This window comes from Otolemur garnettii, unplaced genomic scaffold, assembly GCF_000181295.1.
Source record: "Otolemur garnettii isolate 467f Iridium unplaced genomic scaffold, OtoGar3 scaffold00096, whole genome shotgun sequence".
Taxonomy (NCBI): Eukaryota; Metazoa; Chordata; class Mammalia; order Primates; family Galagidae; genus Otolemur; species Otolemur garnettii.
The window spans coordinates 159938-172722 of NW_003852491.1; the positions used below are offsets into that span (position 1 = coordinate 159938).

Here is a 12785-nt window from a genome sequence, read left to right on the forward strand (position 1 = left end):
AACAAGTGATCCAATTTCATTGTGGGCTTCTTGAATAGAAACTTCTCTGAAGAAGACAGGTGCATGATGGACAGACACATGAAAAAATGCTCATCATCTTTAATCATCAGAGAAATGCAAATCAAAACCACTTTGAGATATCATCTAACTCTAGTAAGAGTAGCCTGCATAACAAAATCCCAAATCTATAGATGGTGGTGTGGATGTGGAGAAAAAGGAACACTTCTGCGCTGCTGGTGGGAATGCAAGTTAATAGTTCCTTTTGGAAAGAAGTTTGGAGATCACTTAGGGATCTAAAAATAGACCTGCCATTTGATCTTGCAATTCCTCTACTAGGTATATATCCAGAAGACCAAAAATCACTTTATAACTAAGATATTTGCACCATAATGTTTATTGTAGCCCAATTCATAATTGCTAAGTCATGGAAGAAGCCCAAATGCCCATTAACCCATGAATGGATTAATAAATTGTGCTATATGTACACCGTGGAATATTATGCAACCTTGAAAAATGATGGAGACTTTACCTCTTTTATGTTTACATAGATGGAGCTGGGACATATTTTTATTAGTAAAGTATCCCAAGAATGGAAGAAAAAGTATCCAATTTATTCATCTCTACTATTAAATCAATATATAATCACCCACACATCCATATGAAAGCTATAACCCAACTACAGCCCAAGATGAAGGGAGAAGAGGAGAGGGAGGGGAGGGGAGGAAGGAGGATAAGTGGAGGGAGGGCAATTGGTGGGACCACAGATATGATGCATTTTACAAGGATACATGTCAAATATACTAAGTGTAGAGTATAAATGTCTTAACACAATTAAGAAAGTACAGTGAAGGCTATGTTAACCAGTTTGTTGTATTTCAAATTTTATATAAAATCAGCACATTGTACCCCATAAATACATTAATGTACACAGTTATGATTTAATAAGAAAGAATAAAAAACTTAAAAAAGAATGACTTCGCCCAAAAGTTTATAAATGGAAAATACTGAAAAAAAAAAATAAATAAATAAAGTTCCACATATAGAGCACTGTCAACTAGCAGCTACCTGAAAAACTCCATTCCTAAGACATTGTTGCTACTAAATTTGAATCATAGCTCAACTCTGTAAGGTCCTGTCTCTAAGGCATTACAAAAAATAGTAACAATCTTCTGATAACATCACCACAGCTAGCTTAAGCTGTCATACCAATTGAACCAAATAAGACCCTAGCAACAAATTAAAAAGAAGTGCCAGGAAACCTAGATTATCACAGTGAACTTTGAAAAGTTCTGATATTTCTTGGGATCTAGAAGACACAGAATGGTAGTGAGCATGTCCACAAATTACCTAGGAAAGGAAAAGACTCCAGTCACTTACCTCTGGTTTATGTAGAGACCTATACAAGCAGTAAATGAAAGTGGAAGCTGACTTGCATAAACTCCCCACAGTTTGAAGGTGTGCCTTCACACAGATCCATGTGGCAAAGGATGGAAGACTTAACTGTCTCAAAGCATTTAAGGAAATTATTTTGCTGATTACTAAAATATATAGGCCTAGGGCTGACCTCTAAGAGCCAGGCACAAAATTACAAGCCATAATCAGATAAATCAGGTGATTCACACTGTAGAAAGTGCATAACATACAGAATTAGTTCATGTAAGTCACTGAACAAATGAGCAACAACAATTTTAAAAAGGAAAAAAAAATAATAGTAATAACAAAATTGGAGGGTAGGGGAGTTTGAATACCAGAGCTGTTAAAATATTTATCATAAATGTTCAGATGTCAACAACAACAAAGAGAGAAATCAAGGAGTTTTGAGATGATTATATCTCCACCACCACCTCAAATTCATATGTTGAACTTCTAATTCCCAGTATCTCAGAATGTGACTATATTTGAAGATAAAGTAATTTAAAAGTCAATTAAGTTAAAAATGAGATCGTTGCGTGGACCCTCATCCAACATGGCTGATGTTCTTATAAGAAGAAATTAAGACATAGATGTTCATAAAGACAGGGAGGACTATATGAAGACATGCAGGGAATTATAAATAAAATTTACAGCTGACTTTTTACCAGAAACCATGGAGGTGAGTGGACTATGGTATGGTATAACACCAAAAGAACTAAAAGATAAGAATTATCAACCAATAAGAAAAAAAAAAAAGAAAAGGCATTCCCAGATAAACAAAAACAGAGAATTCATCACCAGCAGACCTACCAACTTATAACAATACTAAAGGAATTTTTTTCAGTCTGCAATGAAAGGACACTAGATGGTAACTGATCCATATGAAGAAATTAAACCCCTGGCAAGGATAATCATAAAGATAGATATAAAAGTAAAGATATATTTCAACTCTTTTTATCTCCTAACTGAAAAAGATGACAACATAAAATAACTACAAAATTGTATTAGTGGGCTGATGCCATATAAGATTATGTGTAATAAAACAGCATAAAAGATGAGGGAAGGAAGGGAGCTATGTTGAAGCAAAGTTTTTGTGAACTATTAGAAGTAAGTTGGTATTTATCTTAACTAAATTTTTTATGTTAGGATTTATATGGTCCAGGATGTCCCACCATTTTTCTGCCTCTGTCACACATTGGAAGAACAAGAGTTCTCTAGGCCCACACATTAAATACACAGACACTAACATAAGCTTATTAGCAAAACGGCCCATGAATACTTTTTTGTAATACCCAACACCACAGATAAGCAAAGTCCTTACAAAATCAGCATGTAGCCTATGCTACTTTGGACAACCCTATAGCAACCACTGAGAAAATAACTTTTAAAAGTAAAGTCAAACAGGGTGGTGCCTGCGGCTCAAAGGAGGAAGGCACTGGCCCCATATGCCGGAGGTGGTGGGTTCAAACCCAGTCCTCACCAAAAACTGCAAAAATAAATAAATAAATAAAGTCAAATAACAACAAAAAGGAAGTTAATGGTACAGTATGACATATGTATAATGCAAACTGCAGTAGTTGAAAAACAGAAGAACAGAAAGGGCTTAGTACATATAGAAAACAGTAAAAAAACAGCAGATATAAATCCCAGCATATCAATAATTATGTTAAATATAGAGTAAATGCTCTGATCAAAAGAAAGGTTTTCAGACTGGATTTAAAAAACAAAATCCTACTCTGATGGAATGGACACATTCCTAAGGGAAAGAAAGCACAAATTCCCCAAACTTACAATGATATCAAAAATAACTAAAAATCTAGGAAAAAAATTAGGAAAAGAAGTGCAAAACTGGTTCACTAAAAATCACAAAATATTGCTAAAGGAAATTAGAGAAATTGTAGATACTTGGACAGACATTCTATAAGTATGAATATCATTGTAGCAATTCTTCCAAAATTAATCTGTAGATTCAATACAATCCCTAAATTCCAGCAGACATTTTTGCAGAAATTGACAAACTGATCCTAAAGTTGATATGGAAATGTAAATGACCAAAATAACAAAAATTATTTTTTGAAAAGATGAACAAACTATGCTTGTATTAGACAAAAAAACAGCAAAAATCTGAGTTTCACTGTGTTTTTCAGATTGTAGACTATATAGCAAGATTACTGTAGGGATCCGTGATAGAAGAGAATTCTTGAAGAGAAAGGTAAATATTAGAAAGACGCATTGTAGGAAGTTGAAAGGGGAAGTAGTAAATGGCAAGAAAGGAAAAAAACTTGATTGCTCCTCTCCATCATAAGTAGTAGGTAATATATTACATATTAACTCATTGACCTACTTCTTTCTTTATTCTAGGTAGTGTAACAGATTACATATTGGGAAGTAGAAAGTGTCATGACTTCTGCATTATTGCACTTTCCATTGAGGTTGAAAAAGACAAAACAGTAATTACTATTTTGTTCAATAATGAGGCATACCATTCAGCTGCAACATCCCTGGCGGTGTTAGACAACATTCTTTTCATGTCACTTTCTGGCCCCAATGCTTCCATTACAGTCTCCAACAAGCCTCAACCTCTCCCTCCTTATGGTTCTAAGATAGCGTATGTATGATTTTCCTTTTATTAGAATTGAGCCTTAAGATATCCCCTTGCTATCTAGCCATACATATTTGAAAATAGCTACTGAAATCAATATTTTCATCTTTTATTTCGTCTTCTGTAGACCTGCACATGGATTAGAAGTAGCATTAAGTTTGGCATTTACCCTGGCTGTTGTGGTCGGTGGCTTTTGTCTCCAGACAGCAATTGAAAGAATCAGTAAGGCAAAACACATCCAGTTTGTGAGTGGGGTCTATTTACTTGTTTACTGGCTCTCTGCTTTGTTGTACGATCTCATCTACTTCTTCATTTTCTGCTGCTTACTACTGGTAAGTGTTAGCTAAAATTTCACGAAGATTCATTTTCCTTATGTTGCACATGAGAGATTCCTATTCAACTAATTGTTCTGTTACAATGGCGTGTCTATAAGGCACCATTTAATTATGGTAGTTTTATACTACATTTAATTATTTTTATAGATTGACAGTTTTCAAATTCCTCATTAATCTGCAAAATATCCTGTTTATCTTGATAGTTTGTTTACATGTAAATATTAGAATCAGCTCGTCTAATTTCAAAAAAAGTCCTGTAACTATTTTCATTTAGGTTAATTTGGGAAAATTTACCTTTTTACCATGTTAAGTTATGTGCCCTATCTGACAACAGAATATGTCGTTTTATTTATCCAACTAGAGATTTACATTTTCTTTGAAATAGGTTTTAGTTTCGGGCATTCCTAAACTGTATAAGCCTTGCAACAAAGGTGCTTCCAGGTTATCCACAATTTCTTTCTGATTGTATTTATTCTTTTAATTTCAGTCTTCCTAGTTGGAGTAGAAAGAATCAAGTATGGTTTACACCTATTGGGATCTTTCACCTATGACTGCTCACTTTCTTTATGTACTTGCTTTGAACACTATTGTTTGAATGTAATCTATTTCCAATAACTTCATAGGATTCTAATGGAGACTATTCTTATTTTAACCCCTGCTTTCATTTATTAGTCATCTTGCTAAATAATTCTGTCATTGCTCAAAAGAGAGAATTTCACTATCTCTGAATAAACTATAATTACCAACCAATTACCAATTTCTGGGAAATGATCTTCTTTAACAGTTCTAGAAATTCCCTTCTCACTAGTCTAACCCACTCTAAATTTGTGCTTCATGGTTAGATTCTCAAGTGGAATAAAGAATAATTAGACAAGGAAGGCCTCATGTTACTGAGATGAGTGCAAGCTCGAGGAGAGTCAGGAGCCAGTCTAAAAGTGGGGAAGTGATGCATCAGACACAAAGAAAATCTTTAAAGAAATAGCCTACTCCCTAGGTTACATTCTTTTCTAGAGAATTCAAAGTTGGACTTAATACAGACATAATTACTCTGACTTCAATCAGGGGAGAAAAATTAAAAAATAAAACAGGTCAAAGAGAAAATATAGAAAAGCAAAAGAAAGTCATTTTGCTTATAACAATGTCCTCTGCTGAGGAAAAAGTAGCTCACTTCAGGCTCACGAGCTGAGGGTTTTGTTGTTTTATTTTTTAAGGGAATAAAATAATTTAAGTAACAAATAATCTCATGCTGCAATTAAGGCTGTGCTTGATGTTTTGTAACTGTCCTGGTTTGATTTCTTCTTGTATAGTATCCTTTTTTTCCTCTATACTCTGTGCCCTAGGGAGTATTTTTTTATTGCGGAGTGGAAGCATTTGTTGTGGATTACCACTTTCTGGACACAATATTGATCTTTATGGTGTATGGATGGTGCACTATTCCTTTCGTCTATCTTGGAAGCTTCCTGTTTTCTAGTAGTACTGCTGCCTACATCAAGCTCACTCTCTTTAACTACTTTTCAGCTGTTTTCAGTATTATCATTCAAGCCATAATAACATACTATGGTAAGAACTGCACCCAACTTTCCCTTTCCCCAGGAAATGCATTAAATAAATGAAGATGAAAGGGCCTGAGGGTTAAAAACATTAATTGTTAAGCACTTAATTTCCAGGACTCTGAAAACCTATGCTTTGGGCAATCAGCAAATAGTTATTAAGTGGGTATGCAAAAGATAGAGGTGAAGGGAGAGAGGAAAAGGGGAATAGTGGGTGAGGAAAAAGAAACAGACTCACACCTAGTGGGATGAGGACATATCCTAGAGAAACATTGTTAACCAAGTCTTCTCTTGAACTCTATGATTGACTCTATGATAGATGTTACAAGCTACCAAAGTGAACAAATTTAGCAACTAATAACTAGTGTTTCCTCAAGAATCATCTGCTAGATTGGTGTTTCTCTGAGCTTGATCTAATCATTTGGGGGAATTTTGTTGTTTGGGTGAGATTCATCACATATAATTGAAGCTAATCTATCATCTTTTAAATCACAGGGGAGCAGTTTCCTTCTTCCCCCAGAATTTTTGTTGAACATTTATTAATGATGCTTCCCAATTACAACTTTGCAATGATTGTCAGCATATTCTTTGATGACTTTCAGTTGAAAAAACTCTGTAGCAAACAATTTCGGAGCATCTACCTAAACTGCAGTAAACAATGTGAGTAGCTGAGGTTCCCCAGTTCCCTAAACACAAACTATTCCTTTCCAGCCTTGCACACTTACACTCAAATTGTGAAAGACAAATAAAACCAGTCCTCCCTCCACTTGAGGTGGTCAGCCTTGTTATTCTGTGTGTGTATCTTTACCAAAATTATATTCACAGGCTGGGGGAAAGAATAAAGCCTCAACATAAAATCCAAGATAAATTTCATATAAGCCACCCCCAGATTTAGAAGAGTTACTACTTATCAGACACCTATTATGTACAAATAGCTTTATGTACATTATGTTGAATCCTCATAGCACCTCTATAAATTAGCTACTACTATCTTTACTTTATAAATAAGGAACCTTGAACTCCTAGCTTAAATGAAAGATTCAGTTCAGGCCAAGAGTGGTAGCTCATGCCTATAATTCTAGCACTCTGGGAGGCTGAGGTGAGAGGAGTTTGATTCCAACAAGAACACAAATAAGACCTCATCTCTACTAAAAATAAGAAAAATTAGCCAAGCACTATAATGGGTGCCTATACAGTCCAAGCTACTTGGGAGGCTGAGGCATAAGAATTGCTTAAACCCAGGTGTTTGAGGTTGCTATGAGCTAGGCTAAAGCCATGGCACTCTAGACGGGGCAATAGACTGAGACACTGTCTCAAAAAACAAAAAAGATTAAGTATATTCCCTGGGACTAAAGTTTAAGAGTCTCACAAATAAAATAAAGATGAAATTACAATCAGGGAAAATAAAGGCGTTCTATAAATTTTTCATACTTTAGGCTGATTTTATATTTTAGCTTTATCTAAAATTGAGAAAGAAGGAGCACATTGACTGTGCGTATACATGTGTGTGTCTAACTCTGATTCTTCCTGGGACCACATTATTTATGTAAAGAGCAAAACGTAATTATATTTTACTAAATAAGGTTGAAATATAATTAGTAAGTTAAATGGATATTTCAAAGGCCATGCATATTTGAGCATAAATTTCTCGCATTTAAAAGAACAGCTCTGTTTAGTCATTATTTACATATCATAGTCACTAGTTTTAATTAATTTTATTTATCACTTTTAGTAAATTTGTGTTCTGAAATAATTACCACAGGCAAGTGTTAGAATATTTCCATTATATATATAACAGGCAAAAGATCTATCTGCCTGTTTACAGTTAACCTATTACCACACCCAAGACAGGCATCTACTAATATATCTACTGCCTCTATAGATTTGATATTTCTAGACATGTCTTATAAGTAAAATCATCTTGTATCTGGATTTTTTAATTTACAGTAATGTTTTTGAGATGCATCTGGGTTGTAGCATATCTCAGCATTTGATCTTTTTGATTGGTGAATTTCATTCCACTTTAGGTAGATACTACATTTTATCTACGTATTCTTCATTTTATAAACACTTTTTTGAACAAAAGCTGTTAATAGTGTCTTACTGGTGGCTCGGCGCCTGTGGCTCAAGAGGCTAAGGCGCCAGCCCCATACACCTAAGGTGACAGGTTCAAATCCCCAGCCCGGGCCCGCCAAACAACAATGATGGCTGCAACCAAAAAATGGCCAGGCGTTGTGGCGGGCACCTGTAGTCCCAGCTACTTGGGAGGCTGAGGCAGGAGACTCGCTTGAGCCCAGGAGTTGGAGGTTGCTGTGAGCATGATGCCATGGCACTCTACCCAGGGGGATAGCTTGAGGCTCCGTCTCAAAAAATTAAAAAAAAAATAGTGTCTTACTGGTGTCCCTTTAAGTATAAAAGTTTTGAATATTGATGGATTTCAGCTTTTCAAATATTTTTATTGTATGGATAGTGTTTTTTGTCTCATATCTAAAAACTCTACTAAACCGAAAATCATGAAGATTTTTTCTTCATGTTTAATGAAGTGTCTTCTAGTTTAATTATTTTTTACCTCTACATTTGCAACACAATTTGTCCTGGCACAATTTATTGAAAATAGTAACACTGAACTACCTTTGCACATTTATTAAAAAATGAATTGACCATAAGTGTAAGAATTTATTAATGGAATATAAATTCTATTCCCTTGGTTGATATTTGTATCTTAGGCCAGTACCACACTATTTTGATTACTTTAGCATTGTCGTAAGTTTTGAATTGGAAAGTATATGTCCTCTTGTAAGATTGTTTTGGCTGTTCTGGATCTCTTGAATTTCCCTCTAAATTTTAGCATCAGCTTGTAATTTACTGAAAACAAAAAAGCCTATAGAATTTGGATGGGAATTGTATTAATACTATTGATCAATCTGGGAAGAAATACCATCTAGGAAATGTTATCATAAAATCCATGAATGTGGAATGTCTCTCCATTTATTAGACATTCTTTAATTTCCATCAATGATGTCTTATAGTTTCAGTTTTGAAGTCTTGCATTTCTTTTGTGAAATATATTTCTAAAGTGTTTCCCTGCTATTGTGAATGGAATGATTTTCTTAATTTTACTTTCTACTGTTCCTTGCTAACATATGGAAATATAAATAACTTTTTGTATATGGGTCTTATATTCTATGAACACATTCTACTAATTTCTTAGTTCCAACAGGTTTTTTGGACCCCTTAAGATTGTCTACATACTGGATGGACTATGTTGTTGTTTTTCTGTACAGTTTTACTTCTTCCTTTCAAAATCAAAATTTATTTTATTTCTCTTTTATTTCATTTTGCTGGCTAGAACTTCCAGTACAATATAGAATACCAGTGGTAAGAGCAGACATCCTTGCCTAATCCTAAGCTTCATTTGGAATAAAAAAGGAGCCTGAATAACCAAAGCAATCTTGAGCAAGAAGAACAATTCTGGAGGTATCACATCACCTGACTTCAAACTATACTTCAAGGCCATAGTAACAAAGCAGCATAGTACTGGTATTAAAGCACAGACTTAGACCAATTGAACAGAACGGATAACTCAGAAATAAAACCATCTACTTACAAGCAACTAGTCTTCCACAAAGCAAACAATAACATACACTGGAGAAAGGAAGCCTTATTCAATAAGTGGTACTAGAAAAACTGGATACCCAAATACAGAAGAATGAAACAGCACCTCTGTTTCTTGCCATATACAAAAGTTAATTCAAGATAGATAAAATAATTATGGGCAGTGCCTGTGGCTCAAAGGGGTAGGGCACTGGCCCCATATACTGGAGGTGGCAAGTTCAAACCCAGCCCCCGCCAAAAACTGCAAAAAAAAAAAAAAGAATAATGATGTGACACCATAAAAAAATATAGAATAAAACATGGGGAAAACTCTTCTAGACATTGCCCTAGACAAAGAATTGATACATAAAGACCTCAAAGGCAAATATAGCAACAACAAAAATAAATAAACTAAACATGATTAAATTTAAAAAGTTTGTGCACAGGAAAGGAAATAATCAACAGAGTAAGTGGCCTCCAGAGTGGAAGAAAATATTGGCAAATTATACATTTGATAAAGGGCTAATATCCCAAAACTACAAAGAAAAACTCAAATCAGCAAGAAGAAAACAAACAACCCCACTAAGAAATGGGTAAAAGACATAAACATAAGTTTTTCAAAAGATAGACAAATGGCTAACAAAGACAAAAAAATGTTCAATATTGCTAATCACACAGACACCACAGAGTACTAAGCCATAAAAGGGAATGAAAGTAATGTCTTCTGCAGCAACTTGGATGGAATTAGAGACCATTATCCTAAGTGAAGTATCTAAGGAATAAAGAAACAAACCCACATGTACTCACTAACAATGAAGAACTAATCAGTGGTCACAAGGAGAACAAAGAGATGCAAAGGTCATTGAAAATCAAGAAGGGAGCCAAGGGGAGAGTAGGAGAGGTTGCTGCCACAGCACTCTATTGAGGGCACATAGTGATACTCTGTCTCAAAAAAAGAAAACCTACCTGTTAGGTACAATGAACACTATTCAAGTGATAGACACACTAAAAACCCCAATCTAAGCATCCTACAAGATATTCATGTAACAAAAACATTCGTCCCCTCTTAATACTTGGAAGTTTTTTTGTTTGTTTTGTTTTGTTTGCAGTCTTTTGGCCAGGGCCAGGTTTTGAACCCACCACCTCTAATATATGGGGCCGGCACCCTACTCCTTGAGCCACAGGCACTGCCAAATACTTGGAAGTTTTACAAATGAAGGAGAAACTAAGACTTCCCAGATATACAAAAGCTGATAGTTTTATGCTAGGAGATCTATCTTACAAAAAGCTCAATGAATTTCATTTAGCTGAAATGAAATGACATTAGGCAGTAAATTTAAACCTTATGAGGAAATAAATAAACTGTTTAAGGTAGCTACATAGCAAATATAAATTCCATTTTTTATAATTCCTTTTTTCATGATATCATTTAAACAAATATGCAAATAATGGCTATGTTTTTGAGTATACATGCATAAAGATGTAATTTGTGAAAATAACCTAAATAATGAGATGTGAAGCTGTACAAAAACAGAGATTTTGCATATTTCTGAAAGTAAATAGGCATTAATTTAAACTAATTTTTGAAAAATTTAAGACATCAAATGTCATTTCCACGGTAAGCATTAATAAAAGCATACACTGAGAGAGAGTGAGAAAGGAATTAAAATGATATGCAATAAAAAATCAGTTAACACAAAAATAGGCTGTAATGGAGAGACTGAGGAACAAAAAGTATATGACATAGAAAACAAATGGCAAAATGGCATAAATAAGTCTTTATCAGTAAATAATTCACAAAAGATGAATTAAGCTCTCCAATCAAAAAGCATACATTGGCAGAATTTAATTTTGGAAATGATGCAAACATAGGCTGTTTTCAAGACACTCATATTTAATCCAACAATACTCAAATAGGTTGAAATAAAAAGAATAAAAAGACATTCATGTGAATAGTAAACAAAAGAGAGCCTGAGTTTGGATATGCTATTATATCAGACAAAACAGATGTTAAATAAAAAATTTTTACAAAAGACAACAAAAAGACATTACATGTTGATAAAGTGTAAGAAGTTACAAATATTTAAATCCGTTTGAACTTAATAGGAAAGCACCAAAATATATGAAGCAAAAAAAGAATTGAAGGGAGAAATTAGTTCTGTGATAATAGTTGGATACCTCAATACATGGCTTTCAATAACAGAGCAACTAGATAGAAGGCCAATAAGGAAACAAAAGAAATGAATAACACTCTAAACCAAATGAGAAAATAAATAAATAAATAAATAAACCAACTGGACCTAACAGATACTCCACCCAACAGCAGCAGAATGTCATATTTTGCCATGTACAATGTGTTCCCGAGTACAATGTGAATTTACATTTTTGGCCCAAACTGTAAGGAAACATTTTTTCATTTTAATTTTTCATTCAAAATTTTCTTTTTGTATATTTTGGTACTTGCTTTTTGTATTATAAGGGAATTTTTTAAAATATCAGCTAGATTGATAGCTTCTGCCTAAAATGTATGAAGAGGTGTTTGCAGCCACTGCACTGCGGTAGCTGTCTAACGCCAGCACCGCCTCTAGCTCACCGAGCTCCAGCTGAAGAAGGGAGATAAGTAAGGAGGTCTTTATACCATGGCTGGTACAAAGCAGATTGCCCGCAAATCCACCGGTGGTAAAGCACCCAGGAAGCAACTGGCTACAAAAGCCGCTCGCAAGAGTGCGCCCTCTACTGGAGGGGTGAAGAAACCTCATCGCTACCAGCCTGGTACTGTAGCACTCCGTGAAATAAGACGTTATCAGAAGTCCACTGAACTTCTGATTTGCAAACTTCCTTTCCAGTGTCTGGTGCGAGAAATTGCTCAGAACTTTAAGACAGATCTGCTGCTTCCAGAGCGCAGCTGTTGGTGCTTTGCAGGAGGCAAGTGAGGCCTATCTGGTTGGCCTTTTTGAAGACACCAACCTGTGTGCTATCCATGCCAAACGTGTAACAATTATGCCAAAAGACATCCAGCTAGCACGCCGGATACGTGGAGAATGTGCTTAAGAGTCTGCTATGATGGGAAATCATTTCATTAACAAAAAAAAAAAAAAATCTCTTCTTCCTGTTATTGGTAGTTCTGAAAGTTAGATTTTTTTTTTCCCCATGGGGTCAAAAGATACTTAAGTATATGATTGCGACTGGAAAAATAGGGGACAGAAATCAGGTATTGGCAGTTTTTCCATTTTCATTTGTGTGTGAATTTTTAATATAAAATGCAGGGATGTGCAGCATTAAAGCGAGTCA

The 12785-nt window shown here is 34.8% G+C and overlaps 1 protein-coding gene and 1 pseudogene across 2 annotated transcripts in view; both read left to right on the top strand.

Moving 5' to 3' along the window:
• LOC111727156 (ATP-binding cassette sub-family A member 3-like) overlaps positions 1–12785 on the top strand; it is a gene marked incomplete at its 5' end in the record, with an annotated part of 186952 nt that overhangs the window by 143174 nt on the left and 30993 nt on the right. Inside the window, 4 exons of the mRNA XM_023516691.1 lie at positions 3775–4021; positions 4143–4347; positions 5691–5910; positions 6396–6560. Coding sequence (XP_023372459.1) covers positions 3775–4021; positions 4143–4347; positions 5691–5910; positions 6396–6560 — 837 coding nt within the window. The remainder of the gene's footprint in view (positions 1–3774; positions 4022–4142; positions 4348–5690; positions 5911–6395; positions 6561–12785) is intronic.
• On the top strand, positions 12131–12575 carry LOC100962287 (annotated as a pseudogene). The gene has a single exon (XR_002774786.1). The product of XR_002774786.1 is annotated as a histone H3.3-like (transcript).